Below are 20,036 nucleotides of genomic sequence, written 5' to 3' on the forward strand. Positions count from 1 at the left end.
TTGTATAGCACAATTCAACACAAGGTAATTCAAAGTGCTTTACAGAGACATTAAAAGCAACAAGACACAATTTAAAACAATAAAAACAGTCGATTGAAAAAGGAAATAGAAATTGAGAATGATAGTGATAATAATAAAATACAGTAACATAAAATAAAAACAGGCTCAATACATTGAACCGTCAGGATAAGAAAAGAAGTAAAATAATAAAAGGCATAAATCAGCAGTGTGTAGTTAAAAAGTACGGGCAGCAGAATACAGCAGGTAAGTATTTAATCTAAGAGTACGCTTCAGTAAACAATAGTGTTTTTAGCCCTGATTTAGGGGAGCTGACAGTTTGAGCAAACCTCAGATCTACATATTATGCTATACATAATATGCTATACTGTGTTTTGTATTGTGTATATGGTGTTTATACAGTATGTTTATACAGTATATAAATACTGTACATATATATATACAGTACAGGCCAAAAGTTTGGACACACCTTCTCATTCAATGTGTTTTCTTTATTTTCATGACTATTTACATTGTAGATTCTCACTGAAGGCATCAAAACTATGAATGAACACATGTGGAGTTATGTACTTAACAAAAAAAGGTGAAATAACTGAAAACATGTTTTATATTCTAGTTTCTTCAAAATAGCCACCCTTTGCTCTGATTACTGCTTTGCACACTCTTGGCATTCTCTCCATGAGCTTCAAGAGGTAGTCACCTGAAATGGTTTCCACTTCACAGGTGTGCCTTATCAGGGTTAATTAGTGGAATTTCTTGCTTTATCAATGGGGTTGGGACCATCAGTTGTGTTGTGCAGAAGTCAGGTTAATACACACCCGACAGCCCTATTGGACAACTGTTAAAATTCATATTATGGCAAGAACCAATCAGCTAACTAAAGAAAAACCAGTGGCCATCATTACTTTAAGAAATGAAGGTCAGTCAGTCCGGAAAATTGCAAAAACTTTAAATGTGTCCCCAAGTGGAGTCACAAAAACCATGAAGCGCTACAACGAAACTGGCACACATGAGGACCGACCCAGGAAAGGAAGACCAAGAGTCACCTCTGCTTCTGAGGATAAGTTCATCCGAGTCACCTCAGAAATCGCAAGTTAACAGCAGCTCAGATCAGAGACCAGATGAATGCCACACAGAGTTCTAGCAGCAGACCCATCTCTAGAACAACTGTTAAGAGGAGACTGCGCAAATCAGGCCTTCATGGTCAAATAGCTGCTAGGAAACCACTGCTAAGGAGAGGCAACAAGCAGAAGAGATTTGTTTGGGCCAAGAAACACAAGGAATGGACATTAGACCAGTGGAAATCTGTGCTTTGGTCTAATGAGTCCAAATTTGAGATCTTTGGTTCCAACCGCCGTGTCTTTGTGAGACGCAGAAAAGGTGAACGGATGGATTACTCATGCCTGGTTCCCACTGTGAAGCATGGAGGAGGAGGTGTGATGGTGTGGGGGTGTTTTGCTGGTGACACTGTTGGGGATTTATTCAAAATTGAAGGCACACTGAACCAGCATGGCTACCACAGCATCCTGCAGCGACATGCCATCCCATCCGGTTTGCGTTTAGTTGGACGATCATTTATTTTTCAACAGGACAATGACCCCAAACACACCTCCAGGCTGTGTAAGGGCTATTTGACCAAGAAGGAGAGTGATGGAGAGCTGCGGCAGATGACCTGGCCTCCACAGTCACCGGACCTGAACCCAATCGAAATGGTTTGGGGTGAGCTGGACCACAGAGTGAAGGCAAAGGGGCCAACAAGTGCTAAACACCTCTGGGAACTCCTTCAAGACTGTTGGAAACCATTTCAGGTGACTACCTCTTGAAGCTCATGGAGAGAATGCCAAGAGTGTGCAAAGCAGTAATCAGAGCAAAGGGTGGCTATTTTGAAGAAACTAGAATATAAAACATGTTTTCAGTTATTTCACCTTTTTTTGTTAAGTACATAACTCCACATGTGTTCATTCATAGTTTTGATGCCTTCAGTGAGAATCTACAATGTAAATAGTCATGAAAATAAAGAAAACGCATTGAATGAGAAGGTGTGTCCAAACTTTTGGCCTGTACTGTATATTATATATATATATATATATATATATATATATATATATATATATATATATATATATATCCCACTCTGGGGTTGAGGTGAATAAAAGAACTGTGTTGTGATCTAAATAACATGCTGTTGCTATCTGCAGAAAGTATTAAAGCATGAAATCCCGCATTTTTAATGTACGAAAGCATCCTGTATCATAACTACATGTGCCGTTTGTAACAAACCAAACCGCGTGAAAATCAGTTGAAAATTCAGTGAGTTATTCTATTTTACTTGTGCATACAGCTCCTTCCTCAATAGAAGTGAATGCACTGTGGAGGCGAAGCGAGACCCATCCAAGATGGCGGCCGGCGAGGACGTCGGCTCCAATAGGCAGCGGCAGTCAATGCGGCGTCTATGTATATATGTCTATGCTTGTTTCCCCCCGTATTGTTTATAAAACACATAGAATATCTAATAATTTAAATATATATTTAAATTAACATCTTTATAAGTAATTCAAGCAAACCCCTGCCCACAGAGGTCAATGTTTTTTTGTTTTTTTGTTTTTTAAAAAAGAAGCGTTGGTAGACAACAGGAGCACTGTGTAGGATTTATGGGATTTAGCAACACCTAGAGCTGAAACTCGGGAACTCCCGATTAGATGCATTCAGTGTTCGGGAAGTTTTTACCGGGAGTAGAATTGTCTGCAGAGGTCTCTTCCTTTCCAAAACAAACAGACCAGGTAATAAAAAAAAACAAAACAAAACAAAAAAAAAAACAGGTAAAAACACTGAATAAAGCAGTTTCACTTTACATATAAGTGTTTCGGTCCACACTGCGTGTCCAGAGTTCAGAAAGTTGTTACTGGGAGCTGAATTATCTGCAGATGTCTTCTCTACTCAAAAACAAATTGACCTGATGATTTAAACCAGTAAAAACTGAATAAATGAGTTCCACTTCACAAATTAGTGTATCTCTGGTGCTGTTTGTGCTGCTTGCTCAGCACCTGCTAATGTGTACAAAACTTTTTCTTCTCTGGTAACTCAAGATCCAGATGTTCAAGAGGTTCTTACTGGGAGCAAATTTGCAAATCCAAGGATAGGAAAGAATGGTGCACCTTACTCTGCCTCTGACTGACTTACCCTAACCAATCCTGGTCCATTTGCCTAAACTTGACCAATTCAACCAAGGAAGGCAACAAGTACTAGCCAACCATAGGGAGAGTAGGGCGGGTCATTTGTTCCCTATCTAGATTCCAGGAGCCAACTTATCGCAGAGGTCTCTTCCTCTCCAAAACAAATAGACCCAGTGATTTAAACTGGTAAAAACACTGAACAAAGCAGTTTAATGGTTAAAAAAAATATCTGTGTTTTATACGCTGCTTGTCACAGAGACACTGTTGGCGAACACACAAAAGGCTGTATCTAGAGCCAGTGCTTGGTTTGTCTCTTCTGGGCTACTGTAGAAACATGGTGGAGTCCCTTGACGAGGATCTGCTCCTTATGTAGATATAAAGGGTTCATTACAAGGTAACGAATACACAATTCTTCTTCTTTTCAGGGAATCATTACGCTACAGAAAATACATTACATTCCATATACACCCCCCTGAATCCTACACACTGGACCTTTAATGGACAGAAATAAAGATATCAGCTTGTTTCTAAAATCACTGGACTGGATTTTTTTATTCAATATTTTTCTCCAAACATTACACGGAATCTTTAAATGATACAGTATATATACATACACATCAGTGTATTTCTTTATCTAAAAAGTTGAGGGCCATTGGACAATGCAGCTGTGCGTTTCAAGACAGGATTGCATTTTGGACGTTTGTGTACTGAGGAAATCCACACATGGGTCACCAGTAATTGAACGTGTGTTGGAGACTAGAGTGCCATCAGTGTTTGCCTTACACCAAAGCTAGTTTGGAGAGTAGACTGTGCGGGAGCTGCCGGGTGAGTGGCACAATGACGCTCGAGGATGAAAACATGGAGAGCAGCAATATCTTCCTCAACAGGAAGCAGTGCAGCAGTGCAAATTAAATGTTACCAGCTACATGACTGAACCAACTAAATACACCACTAATGGCAAACAGCACCTTTAAGAGTGTAGCCAGAGACAATCAATCTATTCTTTTTTTTTGTACTGGGATCATACATGTAATCATTTTTGTATTCCTTTAAAATAATAAACAAACTGACATACTGTAGGTTAGTTTGTGAAACACTGATAGACATGCTGCTCTTAACCTGGTTTACAATGCTCCAAGCTGTGTACACGGGCCAACAGTACAATGCTGGGTTTCAGAGTCACAAGACGCTTCTTGTAAAAACTGAACAATCATTTTCATTACAGATCTTTGGTACATATCAGCTATTTCATCCCATCTGCTGAGTATATTAAATATTTTAAAACCAAGCAGCTCCAAGGAGACTCATCTGAAAGGTTGGTTTCTTTACCCAGTGACGGAACACATGAGCGGGCAAATGGACAATGGAAATGGGGATTTTTCCAGTTCTAACTGATAACATGAAAGAATGTGCCCAGTTCTGGACTGGGCTTGTATAAGTGATCTTTTCCCATCTGAACTACACCATGTGTTTTCTGTTTACAACTAGCGGAAGTTTGTCGGGGAGAGGGATCCCTTGAGGCTATGCATGAGTGAGAGCATGTCCGAGCACTGTAGGGAGTGAGGTGGCTGGGATGGTTCAGGTCAGATGGGAGGTCGTCAGTGTCACAGACAGATTTGTGTGGCCTCTACATCATCCCCAACTGCATTAGCGTATTGGCGTACGCCATGGGCTTGACATTCGGATGAGGCTGTAAAGGAGAGTGAGAGGAAGACAAACATTAGATCATGTTTGAACAAGCTTTATAAAAGCCCTAAATTTATCATTATAAGGTCTACTATGCAGGACTGTCAGTTAATGTTTGTAAACACGCTTGTCAGCAAAAGTGAAACTAAAAGCCAAGGCCAGATTCATTCTGGTTTGCTGTTTCGCCTCACTACATTTGCGTTTTCTGGCACAGAGTCTCTAGGAAGTCTGCTTATTACGGTCACCTGGTTGCTGGCTTTGTAAAGCCCCAACCTCACCTGAGTTAAATGCCTCAGCTAGTAGTCAAAGGTGGATTTGTTGTAGTTGTTTTAGATGTTTCTGTCTTCATACCAGTTGGTCCTGATAACATTTTGCATATCTCAGTCCTTCCAGGATTTTGTGGGCTATTTTTGGGATTGAGTGACCTGAAATGCCTGATTTCACAGCAGCTTTTCAAAAAACTGCCATGCATGTTGCAATGTTTTCAGGAAATTTTTTGCAATGTCAAAAAGTTTTCACTTGCAAAAAAAAAAGTTTACACTTGAAAATTGAAAAAAATAGTTGTAATACTGTCTTGGATTCAGAGCTTATTGTTATGAGCATTCAGTATTTCCCAAAGAAGTAGAATCTACTTGTGATGGTGGTGGAGGGGGGCTGACAGCTGAGGAGACCTCTGCCCCTTTTGTCGTTTCAGAGAGCAGCTCTCCTCCTGCTCTCTCTGCCCGGTTAGCACCAACTAACACAGCAGCAGCAGCTAACATCCAACACCGAGCTATTAAATGGTCCCAACAAACTCACACTGACGCCTAACTGTATAACTCTGTAGTTAAACCCGTTAATAACAGTTGGCTAATGTTAGCCAGGAGATGCTAAAAGTTAGCCCTGTCACTGTGTATGTAACTGTCCCTGGCACAGAGCTCACACTTCTGCAGCAGTAATCTCATGATAAGCAGAGAGAGAGAGAGAGAGAGAGCTGGACAAGGAGGGGCAGAGCTCTAAAACGAAGTAAGATTTTCCCCATTTTAAATGATCAAATTTGCAATTAAGTTGAGGTGATCAACAAATTTCCAAAGTCATACAAAATTCACAAGGACTGGCTGAATTTGCATTAGTTGTTGCGGTCGCAACAATGTAACATCCTGGAGGGACTGATAACTGCTTAAATAAAGTGGCTATAATGTGATACATCATTACAGAAGGAGATTTAGTTAATAACTTTGATTTTCAGACTGTCTGAATTTAACATTAAAAAAACGGGGCTAAGCAAGTGGTAAATAAATACAGTGACGCTCCTGAGTACAGTATTACCAATGCTAAAAACCACTGATACCAAAAATGATTAAAATAGGACCCATCAATTAGAGGGCGTAATTCCACAACCAGTGGCAAACAATTTTTATGATGTCATTTCACCAAACAGCTCTGACGACTGTTGCAATTTTGAGTCCAGGATACTGACCACAGCAGTGAACTGGTGAAATTCTGGCTTGAGGTCTGATCCCCTGAGGTGAATATAAGCTCCCTTGTTTCCCATCTGATCACTGTGGGAAAGCAGAACATAACAGTTCAAGTGAACAGCCTTAGTAACAATGGCCTCTACACTCTTAAGTCAGCCAGCATGATTACTTACCAGTAGTTGGGTGCTGAGAACACGGTGATGCACTTCCCTGAGTGAGTGACCTCGTAGCCCTCAGCTTTGACCTCATGACTACGCACAATGAAATCCAGCTTATTCTGTTCCAGGAAGCGCTCTGTCACATCTGGCCCGAACTGACAACTCACTCCTCGCTTGCTGATTGAGCGCCCATTCTACATGACAGCGAGAGAGAGAGAGAAAGAGATGTAAAAATAAAATCTTACCACTGGATCTCTGAGCAAACAGATCTAAGGTACTGAGTGGGAACTGACCTGAGGCTGTGGATCGGACCAGAGGAGGTCACACATGGGACCTGTGAAAAAGCAGAGTAAAGTGTTGAAATGTACCTGTTCTCCTTTCTACGGATGATTTATTAGTGCCAGTTTTATACTGATGCTGCATTTGGAGTCTGAACCTACCTGAGTCTGGAGGCTGTCTGTTCCTGTCAATCTTCCTGAGGTCTTCCAATGTGACACCATCTTCACTGAACAGTCCACCATGCATAACCTGAGGAGGAGAACCTCATTAAGACTGTGTGCACAGCAGAAAATATCAAACCACTACTCCTGCAAAAATAACACCAGTCATCAGGAAGATTTGGGCAGATTATGCATGTATAATTTTTCCCATTATACAAAAAGAAAGCCCACACATCGTCAGTTACAGTCACTATATTTAAAGATGATAAAATAATCCATCACAGGCTGCACTGCCTGGTAGAACTTGCTTTGAGGAAACACATTGACTGTGATTGAAGGCCATATACAGTACAGGCCAAAAGTTTGGACACACCTTCTCATTCAATGCGTTTTCTTTATTTTCATGACTATTTACATTGTAGATTCTCACTGAAGGCATCAAAACTATGAATGAACACATGTGGAGTTATGTACTTAACAAAAAAAGGTGAAATAACTGAAAACATGTTTTATATTCTAGTTTCTTCAAAATAGCCACCCTTTGCTCTGATTACTGCTTTGCACACTCTTGGCATTCTCTCCATGAGCTTCAAGAGGTAGTCACCTGAAATGGTTTCCACTTCACAGGTGTGCCTTATCAGGGTTAGTTAGTGGAATTTCTTGCTTTATCAATGGGGTTGGGACCATCAGTTGTGTTGTGCAGAAGTCAGGTTAATACACAGCCGACAGCCCTATTGGACAACTGTTAAAATTCATATTATGGCAAGAACCAATCAGCTAACTAAAGAAAAACGAGTGGCCATCATTACTTTAAGAAATGAAGGTCAGTCAGTCCGGAAAATTGCAAAAACTTTAAATGTGTCCCCAAGTGGAGTCGCAAAAACCATTAAGCGCTACAACGAAACTGGCACACATGAGGACCGACCCAGGAAAGGAAGACCAAGAGTCACCTCTGCTTCTGAGGATAAGTTCATCCGAGTCACCAGCCTCAGAAATCGCAAGTTAACAGCAGCTCAGATCAGAGACCAGATGAATGCCACACAGAGTTCTAGCAGCAGACCCATCTCTAGAACAACTGTTAAGAGGAGACTGCACGAATCAGGCCTTCATGGTCAAATAGCTGCTAGGAAACCACTGCTAAGGAGAGGCAACAAGCAGAAGAGATTTGTTTGGGCCAAGAAACACAAGGAATGGACATTAGACCAGTGGAAATCTGTGCTTTGGTCTGATGAGTCCAAATTTGAGATCTTTGGTTCCAACCGCCGTGTCTTTGTGAGACGCAGAAAAGGTGAACGGATGGATTCTACATGCCTGGTTCCCACTGTGAAGCATGGAGGAGGAGGTGTGATGGTGTGGGGGTGTTTTGCTGGTGACACTGTTGGGGATTTATTCAAAATTGAAGGCACACTGAACCAGCATGGCTACCACAGCATCCTGCAGCGACATGCCATCCCATCCGGTTTGCGTTTAGTTGGACGATCATTTATTTTTCAACAGGACAATGACCCCAAACACACCTCCAGGCTGTGTAAGGGCTATTTGACCAAGAAGGAGAGTGATGGAGTGCTGCGGCAGATGACCTGGCCTCCACAGTCACCGGACCTGAACCCAATCGAGATGGTTTGGGGTGAGCTGGACCGCAGAGTGAAGGCAAAGGGGCCAACAAGTGCTAAACACCTCTGGGAACTCCTTCAAGACTGTTGGAAAACCATTTCAGGTGACTACCTCTTGAAGCTCATGGAGAGAATGCCAAGAGTGTGCAAAGCAGTAATCAGAGCAAAGGGTGGCTATTTTGAAGAAACTAGAATATAAAACATGTTTTCAGTTATTTCACCTTTTTTTGTTAAGTACATAACTCCACATGTGTTCATTCATAGTTTTGATGCCTTCAGTGAGAATCTACAATGTAAATAGTCATGAAAATAAAGAAAACGCATTGAATGAGAAGGTGTGTCCAAACTTTTGGCCTGTACTGTATATATAATGCATCTCTCCAGGATGAACATAAACGTAAAGGTAATTCTTGTTATTCATGTATCCAGGGTTCCCACACATTTTTACCAATGATTTTTCAAAACCTTCTCATAACTTTTCCATAATGTTTTATCCCATTTCCATGACTTGAACTAGTTTTAGTTTTGTATGCATTTATTTCTTATTAAACAGACCTCCAGTTTATGGACGTGTCTTGTATTTATGTTATGAATATGAGTGTTCACTATCCCTAAATACACAAAGGTTCATCGCTGTCATGTTCCTTCAGTCTTCCCCCTCGAAGCAAATCTGTGACCTCACACACTGGCCAGATATTAATTATCCAGACATCTTGATCATGGTACCTGGTGGCCAACAGGTATTATTATTATTATGCTTAGTGTTGTCTGTAAATAACCAACCTGTTCATAGCCAATGGTTTGATCGCGGCTAAGATATAGTTGGACACGGCAGTCCAATGCTGCTAAACTGTATGACTGTACTGCCTACCACTCAAGCAAATGTTAGCTATCCATCAATAGTAACTGTCACCAGTTTCAGCTAGTCACACATCTTATCTGTCTAAGATCTCAGTTTGAAAGCCCTGGTCGACCTGCTACACAACAGCATTTCTGCATTTTCCTGTTATTCAGTCCTGTTAACAGTTTTTCTAATTTCATAACATTACCAGGATGTAACTGACCGTGGGAAACTTGTGTAACTTTACTGCACTAAACCCCTTTTCAGGTTCAATTCTATCCTTAAATCCTTTCTGAAAAACAACACCAACTTAACCGCCTACAGAATTCAAGTATCAAACAGACACTGGACGTGATGAACAGCAACAAAACCAGCTTTATGACCCTGTGACTGCTTTCAGCTCACAACGTCACTGCTTACCAGTACTTTGTTGTTGATACACTGTGCTAGAGGCAGCCACTGGAAGACCTCGCTGAACAGCTGGAACATCTGGGCTGTGTACTTGGCTTTGACCTCCCCTTCGAATCCATACATCTGGTTCATGTTGTCTGTCTCGTGGTTACCTGCATATAAAAATCTTGGTTAAACAACCCTGTTCAAATAACTTCATACAAGAGTCTGTAACAAAACAGTAAAAACCAAATAAAACGTGAACATGAAAAAGGATAATAAATTAATTTCAGTGTTGTGCTTTTTGACAGCACACTGTACGTGCTCTTACCCCTAAGCAAGTGGAAGTTGTCAGGGTAGAGCAGCTTGAAGCCAAAGAGGGTAAGAATGACCTCAAGAGAGAAAGAGCCACGATCCACAAAGTCACCATTGAACAGCTGAATCCTGTGGTTAAGCATTATGATGCACAAGCTCTGAGGCTTTTGGCTGCTGTTGTTGTTTCAGACAAAGAGAGAAACAAACAAGGACGATGACTGCACTGAACACAAATCTCAAAGCTGATGGGTGGCTGTCACAAAGAAAAGGATACATAGGGGTTGGTATCTGAGGGGAGGCCGTTCAACTGGAAGATGTTGAGGAGATCGTAGTATTGCCCATGGGTGTCACCACAAATTGTTATTTTTTCTGTCTGTGGCAAAGAGACACAGAACACCATAAATAAAGTCCCAAAAAAGGACAACTGTAAAAACAACCATGAAAAATAACAAGAACATTATGTTTTATATTTTTATTTTATTTTTATTATTATTTTTATTTACAAGGGATGCACTGATTGGGAAACTGTGTGCTAGGCTTGAAGCCAATTTTTGTAGCAGCCAAACAGTTGAGTCTATCATGTGATGCCACTGGGCCCCAAAACTTTTTCCAAAAAACTTACATTGTGAAAGAGACATCTGTAAATCAGGGTAACTTTGTTTGTGCATCACAACCCCCATGAAATTACTTGTTTTACTATCAGAATTAAATTCATTTGGTCTAATAACATTTAGAAAGTTTGCACGATTAAATCCTTTCACCCTTTAATTAGAATGAATGGGGTCCTGCCTCTGCTGTATTCAGTTGTCTTCATACATCTGTGCCTCCATAGCTGTTAGTTGTGGCCACTGGCTGCCGACAGCTAACAGCTAACATTTATTAGCTCACATCCTGCCAATTAAACACAGATTTGTTGTTCACAATGTAGCATTATCAGAGAAGAAACAGGGTGCATTCCCTGACGCGTCAATATTGAGTTAACTGCATCCTCTTGTTCCAAAGGTGTCATAACAAAGATTTGTTCTTCCCAAAATATTTGTTACTGTCCCCAGGACGACCTTAGTTTTGAGCCCCTGCTTTTGAGCCAGAGCATAAAAAGATCAACCGCTGCCATCAGTTAATGTCATCTTATTTGCTGATGGGCCTATAACAGTCCACAAGGCGAATATCGGCCAATACCAATGCACTGGCAACAAATATGTGCATCCCTAATATTAACTCTTGTGCTGTGACTAACCCCTACAGTCCTATCATGGGCTGATCACAGAATGTAAGGCTACTGTTGCACTCGTTCTACATGAACTAAAAACAATTTAAAGTCACTTCAGTGGTGATTCTCTGCAAAGTCCTCACCTCTTTTAATGTGATCTCAACAAGACTTGGTAGTTTCGATAGAACATCTTTAACTTGCACCAAAATCTGAAAGAGTGAGAAAAGTAACTGTTACTGCAGGTACAAGAACTCCTTAAGTTAGTGTGTTTCATATGAACAAACATGTTTACCTGATAAGCACATTTTCTGTGCAGTTTCTTCTGGTCCTTGAACCAGTCCATCATCTCCTTCATGAACTTTAATGTGACCTTCCCATCTTCCAGTTTGGGACCGACATACTCATCCTCAATTGCTGCAATACAAGATCGTCTTAATTTCAGATCAAAATTAATGAAGTAAAAATTAAATGTTCACTACAATATATTTTGTATCATTAGTTCCTGTTAATACGATATATACAATTACCAACTAAAGCACCTTATGATTACAAATATATATGTATATACATTTGTACAATAACATGGGACACTTACTCATGTTTTCGATGTCCAGTGAGTCAACAACAGATTTTTTAATCTCATCGCTGGCGATGGCTCTCTCAAAAGCCTTCTGTTTCACAATCTTGTTACATTCCTGATACTTCATCCTTGCATCCTTGTCATTTGGTCGGACCCTCACTACCTATCATCACAACGAGGAAATGAAATAAATTATTCACACTGGTTAATCATCAACTGGCATCGAGGCAGACAGGGACACTGACTCAGTGCAGTTGCAAAGACCAGGATACAAACGGCAATAAATGTGCATTAAGTTTTAATTCTGCAGTTTATACTGGATGAAAAATATGTTAACCATTCACAGCCAGACAGTGTTATGCACAATACATCTATAGATCTATGAGTAAATATAAAACTAGCTCCACTCTCTTATTGCTTCAAAAGGATTAACTCTTATTATGGGTTGTCATGGCGCTTGGTCCAGTTTGTGTGATAAATTGCTCTGACTGTGGCTGAGCTTTGCAGGTCTTTGTTGCCAAAGCCTTGTTATATTTATATTGCTTATTATGAGAATAGCACAAACCACAATAGACACCACATCAGCTGTGGTATGAGCACCTTCAAACTGGATCTAATTGGCATCATGACTGGATTAAAGGATAATCCCTATTTCAGGCTGTTAAGGCCACACGATGGGTCTAACTCATGGTGACACATCAACAGATGGAACAGAAAAGCTTTTTCTTTTGACAAAATTACAAAAAAATTATGATGGTCACACTTCAGACTACATGGCAGTTGAAAGTGCACAGCTACTTAAGCCTCATTTCCACCAAGCAGTCTGGTTCAGTTCAGTACGCTACAAATTAAAACGGTTATTTTTGTGTTTACACTGTCAAAAGTTGTGGATGGTACCAAATAGTGTTGTCAAAAATATCAATTTATTGATACATATTGATTTAACCTTATGGGCCAGAATGATGCAAAGTGTGTCCATATTCACACCTGTTCTTCTCTATGGATTTTCTCCGCAGCCGTGCGTATAGCAAGCATTTGTCGGTAGTCCAATGTTTTCACAAGGAAATAAAATGATAAAGTTACACTAAAATTATATATAACAAAGCTTTCATACAGCTTTGCACACATATTATTCTTGGATGGATTACTCAGCACAGAAATGCCATGCATATCACATGAAAGCGCAGGACCGGAGCTTTCCGATGATACCAAACACATCATTGTGCTGTCATCCCATCACGGTTCTTATATTGCCATATTCCAGAGAGTCTCCCCTCTTCATATATGGCAGAATATGTCAACTTCCAACTTGCTATGGTGATATACATGTAAAAATGTAAGAATTTAGTAACACAGATTTTTTTTTTTCATTGATATAAAAGTTTATATAAAATACAGGCACATAGAAGGACATGTAATGATGGCAAATCTGGATAGCCCAAATTGTCCTGAAAAAAATAAATAAATAAAATAAAATTAAAAAAAAATAAAAAGATATAGCATGTGTATGTAGCCTTTATAATGACTGTGATATGAGCTTAAAAGTAAAGGCAGTAAAAATACCCCAAAAACGCCTAGGGCCCATAGGGTTAAACGAGTACCAGCTGTGCTTACTTGCTCTCTTATTGTTAATGTTTATCAAAATTAGTCTGCTGTTCTCTGCTACTAACAAAGAGTCCTTGTTGTCATGTTATAGCCCTGTTATATTTACCTTTTACTTAAGAAAAAATTAAATTGTATGCCCTAAATGTCAATTTCCTCCATGGTATAGGAAATGGTATAAAATACTGTTATCTTTCAATGTATTGAATCAAAGTTAAAAAATTCTTGTATAGTGACAACACGTGCACACTGACTGACAAAAAAAAAATCCAGATTGTCAACTGATGATCTGAATCTTCAACTTTCAGCGTGTATGAGTTCTGTACCGGTTCTAAGGGTACTATACTGAAAGTGTTTGGTGAAAACGTGGCTTAATAGTCAGAGATGATATACTTCTTACCGTCTCGTAGTCCTTAAGTGCAGCCTTGAACTTGCCCAGTGCCATGTTGGAGGTGGCACGGCGGTAATACCCCTTGATGTAATTTTTGTCTATCTCCAGGGCCTTCGTAGCATCAGCCAGGGCATAGCCATAGCACTCTGTGCGTAGGTATGCCAGGCTCCGGTTGCTGTAGTAGATGGCATTGGAGGGATTGACCTCCAAGGCCTCTGAGTAGTACTTGATTGCATTTTCATAGTCTTTCTCTGAAAAACAAAAGTTGCATCTTCACTGCAAAGTTCTTGGTTCTATAAATAATAAAAATGTCAGAGACAGTGCAGATAGGGCGGGTTCATTTTTTTTAAATTTCAGACTAGAACTGTTGACAGATTTTGACAAAAACTCCTGAATAAAATTAGTGCAGTGCAACCTAAATACCTAAACACATTGTGACGATGTAACGATATTCTGTATATGATTATTGGTGCATTATTTATTATTTAGTTTTAATTAAACATTTAATCTACAGTATGGGAGCGTGATATAGTATCTAAGAGGTGATGTTAGTTATGCATACTTCACTCATTTCACATTACTAACAGTCATAAAACTACATAACTAAGTCCAGAAACAATGTTTTAGCTAAATCCCAATGTTCAAATAATCCAAATCACAAAAGACTTGTGGGCTCATAGCATCAATATACAATCATATACAATCACCCACACACATATGAACATCTGTGCATGGACGATTGTGCACACGTTGGGGAAAAGAAAGTTATGAAAAACACAAGTTATGAAAGACAGAACGAAAAACTTCCTTTCCTTTTTTTTTTAAGACGTATATAAGGCATTTAACCCTAATTGGATAGGACAGCAAGGAGTGACAGGAAAAAGGGGAGAGACTGGGGATGACATGCAGCACAGGGCCTACTGTGGTAAGGATACAACCTAAATACATGGGGCGCATGCTCTACCAGGTAAGCTACTGGGGCGCCTAAAGAGAGAGAGAGAGGAAAAAAAAAAAACGCATTTAATCCAATTAGTGTGCATAAGATATGGAGGTGGCTGCTGCTAACCCAGTGTGCTCCTGCTCTACAGCCACACAAGCTTTTCTCTGTGACCTTCGTGTGTGTGTGTGTGTGAGGGATGCAGAAACTACACACAAATGCTTAGTAGCCAATATCACTGCCATGACACATGCTATTCTTATTCCCACTCTGTAGGGCTTAACTTGATCGCTAAATATAGCATTTCATATTGTCTACAAAATCCTGAATTAAGACTCCATAAGTAAATTTAGTTTACAGCTTATCTCAGTGAAATGTTAAGTGTTTGACATGAATCTACAGTTCTTGTGTCTACCCACTTGGGCGTACCTGTTCATTATTGTTGTTGTTGTTTTTTACAATTGCATATCAGTTATAAATAAAACACTTCATGGACAGATCATACGCTTGCCTTTTCCAGTATATGTGATGGCACATTTAAACCGCAATTGCCCGTTGATTTTGAGTCATAATGTGTAACTATTTAACTCTATTCTATGTTTATTTTATACATTATACCTCAGACAAAATCAATCCTGCCCATCCTACAACAGACAGCCTTTCCAAATATCTGCTCTGACTCATCATGGTTTCAACCCTGTTAACGCAGAGGCCTCTAGAAATCCCAATCCTTAACCTACAGAGAGCATGTCTAAAGATACCCTCTTTATCATTCATAATGTAGCATTAGCCACATTCTACAATATTTTGCATGAGAAAGAACAAGCGACTGAGGGGCATTTTTAAATACTCTTAATTTACCAAGCAAATCAAAACAGAGCATAGTAGACAAAAGGCAGAGAACTTGACTTTTTTAGTGATGCTTTTCTTTTTCAAACTCAGAGTGGTGGAGTGTAACTAAGTATATTTAGTAAAGTAAGTAAAGCAATTTTGAAAGTACTTTTACTTTACTTGATTATTTCTATTTTATGCTCCTTACTTCTACTCCACTACATTTTGGAGGCAAATACAGTAATACGTTTTACTGCACTGCATTTATTTGAAAGCTATAAATCACTTGTTCCTTTGCAGATTCAGATTAATAGAAAGTATTTTTCATTTATTAAGCCAAATGTCACAATTTCTCAAGAGTCGATTGAAGAGTCATTCTGACACCTAGGTGGAGGAAATATAAAGGAACACTAGGTTACCTGCATCAGGGTAATTCTTAGTGATTTCCGTGCAAGAGTTTTGCTTGCCTGAAGATATCCTAATGCCCACAGGCTTTATTTTGTTGTTTTGTTTACTGGTTTATTTTCATTGAAACCCCATATAAGACCTAATCCCATATATAAGCGTATTTGTTTATTAGTGAAAGGGCATTTGTTTATTATTATTATTATTACAGTATTATAATTATTAGGAAAGAATTTTTTCATTGTGAAGGCTTTTATGAGATTTGTCAGTGCCACCACAAAAATATAATATTTATGATTATAGGTGAAAATGAGTCTTATTGATCCCCAATAGGGAAATTCTGGTGTTGCAGCAGCACAACAGTAATACGTATAGATACAAAGCTAAAGCTAAATTTAAAAAAAAAAAAAAATTAATAAGAAGTGCAGAAAACACATACAAGAGGAGAATAAAAATAGAAACTATAAAAGAGCAATTAGAATCAAAAGTTCAACCATGCAGCAGTATATGAAGTAATTAAAATTAGCCCCATTGTTACCAGCTGCAACATTAAAGGAATATTTCATGCAGAAAATGCAGAATGCATTTGTAAATCAGTTAGTCATGCAGTGTTATTATGAATTTGTGAAGGGAACTTTTTCTCTTGTATGCCTCCACTGAAAACTGAACATATCGATTTATTGGGGACCACGTTGAACAACAGCATAACATTATATCAGTTCATCCAATTACAAACTCTCACACAACGAGAGCATAGATAAGTTTCACTTTGAGCTCAGTTTTAAACAGGAAGGTTGTTAGCAAAAATTAACTTCAAGGTAGTACTAAGCATACACTGGATAAATGAAATTTGGATTATACCACAGAGTTGTGTAAGAGTTTGTAAATGTGTGTTTTGATACAAGTTAATGCTGCTGTTTAATGTGGTCCCTAATCAATCAGTAATTCTATGTTTGCTGTTTTCTGTGGCATTCAAGAGTAACACAGCATGACTCAGAGATTAACACATGGTCATTTTGTGGATGAAGTATTTCCTTAATGTGATGAACACATTATTGTATGGATAATTATAATCCAGTACAGTACAGTACATGTGAAAATGACATGGGTGCTTCTGCGTAAGTGCTACTTTTGGTTTAAGTATGATTTGATGCTAATACATTCGTACTTGTACTTCAATAAAATTTGAAAATTACTTATAACAGTGTATTTTCACGCTGTAGTATTGCTACTTTCACTTGCTAGTAAAATATCTTAATACTCCCTCCACCACTTTAAACTGAAGCATGTCTTGGACCCAAAGGAAGGCGTGGTGTGACTGTTACTTCCTTTCAACATGAACTCACCTAACGTTAATAAGAAATGGACAAATCTAAGTACAGTAACCATACTGAAACACTGAGTATACCAATATGAGCTCAGTATAATGTGACTGCTGTTAAACCGAGACTCTGCTGCTGCCCTCATGTTGGCTAACAGAACATTATGAGTTACATCTAAATCTCACTTTAAGCTTCACGATAACATGACAGCATTCAGTACAACCAAACAGGTGAACACACCATGCGGTTAAAACCCATATACGGAAATAAATCTGAACTGTTCGTATGGTATATCTATGACATGCGTGATGGCACGGTTTAACATCTATGCTTTAACTGCTGCTGTTCTGCTGCCTGCTAGCTAGCGTTAGCTTAACCAGCTAATTTCAATACAGTGCAGCGTAATCCAATGAATGGGGTTTACAGATAGCATGCTTTCACAGCAATGTTAGCTTAGCTTAACAGTTAGCTGCTGGCTCCGGTTTGGAGCGTAGTGCTGCACAGTTACGTTGCTACTGTAAGTAATAGACGCATCTTTATCTGTTACATACAGCTGATAAAAGCCGTTGACTTGACAGGTCTGCCACATTACCTTTAAAGTACTTATTCGCCTTCTCCTTCAGCAGCTCTGCATCATTACCTCCCTCCGCCATCTTCTTCTCACTGACGTAATCCGGTACGTGCGCCATTGACTGCACGGTCGTAAAGGTCGTAAAGTCTTTTTTCAGGTTGTTGTTATTGTTGTCATTGCTCCAATTGTTCAGATCATGGTTCAGATTCATTTTTGAAGTTAACTTCAGAAAATAAAATATTTTAAGGTTAACTTTAGTGAATAATGATAATGAAAGTAACAAAAAATATGTCTAAATAAATGGAAACCATGCCATGCTAGACAGATAGTAGCATTGTATCTAAACACATCTTTTTAATATTTCTTAAAAGTTTAAAGTTTTACATTTTTACATACCTCTTATTTTCATTTTCTATTTCTTCTTTCTTATAGTTCTCTATGCTATATATCAGAGCGAATGTAATGCATCACAAGTTCCCAAGGAGAGCAATAAAGTATTTCTGATTTCTGGAAATTATTTTCCAATCCTGAAAATAATTGTAACTAAAGTTAATTATTGGTGTTCTTAAATTGTTTATTACTTAAAAGATTAGAATAAAATGAATTAAACTTTATTTCATTGCACAGAATAGGTATATAGGTACTGATAGGCCTACAACAAAATGCAGTTGAGCATCTCAACCAGCATTGAACAACTGGCAATGGAGGTATTGTACAAAATGTACAGTGCAAAGGATAATTTCAATCAATGCTAATAATAGGCTAGACATAATTATTAGTTATATTAAATTAGTGTTGTTAAAATGTTTATTACTTGAAAAAGACAATACACACCAGTGAAATCAGAGAAACTTTAATACAGATGCGAAATCAAACTATAATGAATTTGATTGAGTCATTTTTATTTAATAAGCCTAATGGAAAATATAATACACCAGTTCAGGTTAAACTATCTTGTTTGGTTAATTCTTAGGCATGTGCATGTTGTGTTGACGTTTTTGTGCCTGTGAAGGGAGCTGCATGTTTTGGGACGGGTCTCCATATTGATTGTGGCTATGTTTTGTTTCCCTATCCAACAATAATTTTCTTTGGTATTCCATTTAAATAAAATGAGTGTGGGAGCCTGATGCTATGACATTTTTTAAAACTACTACTAACAGCTTATTTTAGTTTATTAACCAGCAGGGGTCAGTGTAGACCTTCACTGAAAAATCAATGAAGTTAAGTAACATAACAGGTTGGGTTTGTAGGCATTCATTAGACTGCTGATACGTTCATGTGAGGTTAACCAGAAAAATGCTCAGATGCTGAGTAATGTGTTACACCAAATCATTAGTTAAAGATTAGGTAAATGATTCAAATGATTTCCCCTGGCTTGTCTGGAATTAAGACTTAAATTTTGAGAGATGCCTTTTTTCCTCAAGTCTCTGCCTCTCTGACTGAACTGCAATAATATTTCAGACAATTAAAATGTGGGCCTATGTAATGAAAAAGTACAGTATCAGTCACACGTCCTTTTGGTCATAATCCAGATGCCTCAAGGCTAGAGGATGTTGCAGTGGAAGTTTCCTGCCATCTGAACTCAGCAATGTCGGCCTCTGGGCAACCACAGATATGGCATGGCGGGGACAAATGTGGCACAGGTGCACATCCCCACAACTTTACTCACTCACACATGGCATCTGACGCACCCAAGCCTCATATAACTGGTTTGCAAAAACATCACGCAACCTTTAAACAGAAACACATCCAAGATGAAACACCTTTCTTTTGCTGAAACTTTACACTGTGTGCTGTGGTCAGTCAGGAGACATCAGTCTTGTATACAGTGGCGCCTCCATGTGAGGGGTGTGGTTGGGGTAGGTCATGGACCCACTGATACAGTTGCCCCCACCAACAAACACTGTCTTTAATAGGCTGTGGCACCCTCATAACTTGACATATTTTATGGATATTTCATAATGTAACAATAGTTGACAATAACAGCACAGAACAACTAGTAAACTGTACAATTAACCCAAATAGTGAACACAGTTATTGCAGGAAGTTTGTGTAAAATGAGAGATTTGGATGAATTTTAAGCAGATTATTTCCTG

The 20,036-nt window shown here is 38.9% G+C and overlaps 1 protein-coding gene across 1 annotated transcript; it reads right to left on the reverse strand.

Annotated features, from left to right (window-relative positions):
• Positions 1 to 3,712: 3,712 nt before the first annotated feature.
• ppp5c (protein phosphatase 5, catalytic subunit) lies at positions 3,713 to 18,058 on the reverse strand. Its single transcript, XM_033632386.1, has 13 exons — positions 17,962 to 18,058; positions 13,884 to 14,125; positions 11,897 to 12,044; positions 11,594 to 11,715; positions 11,445 to 11,510; positions 10,366 to 10,464; positions 10,108 to 10,213; positions 9,807 to 9,949; positions 6,933 to 7,020; positions 6,786 to 6,826; positions 6,508 to 6,686; positions 6,337 to 6,418; positions 3,713 to 4,881 (listed from the first exon to the last, which is right to left on the reverse strand). Exons 1-13 carry the CDS (start codon positions 18,056 to 18,058, stop codon positions 4,819 to 4,821), a joined length of 1,476 nt encoding a protein of 491 aa, XP_033488277.1. The 3' UTR covers positions 3,713 to 4,818.
• Positions 18,059 to 20,036: the final 1,978 nt, after the last annotated feature.

Source organism: Epinephelus lanceolatus, chromosome 4 (assembly GCF_041903045.1).
Source record: "Epinephelus lanceolatus isolate andai-2023 chromosome 4, ASM4190304v1, whole genome shotgun sequence".
Taxonomy (NCBI): domain Eukaryota; kingdom Metazoa; phylum Chordata; class Actinopteri; order Perciformes; family Serranidae; genus Epinephelus; species Epinephelus lanceolatus.

Excerpts from the sequence above, each read along its gene's own strand:
- ppp5c (XM_033632386.1), bottom strand. The coding sequence starts at position 18,058 with ATGGCGCACGTACCGGATTACGTCAGTGAGAAGAAGATGGCGGAGGGA. Across the intron at positions 11,511-11,593 it reads ACAGAAAATGTGCTTATCAG|ATTTTGGTGCAAGTTAAAGA; the intron begins GTAAACATGTTT and ends TCACTCTTTCAG. Across the intron at positions 4,882-6,336 it reads TTCACCAGTTCACTGCTGTG|CCTCATCCGAATGTCAAGCC; the intron begins GTCAGTATCCTG and ends TCTCCTTTACAG.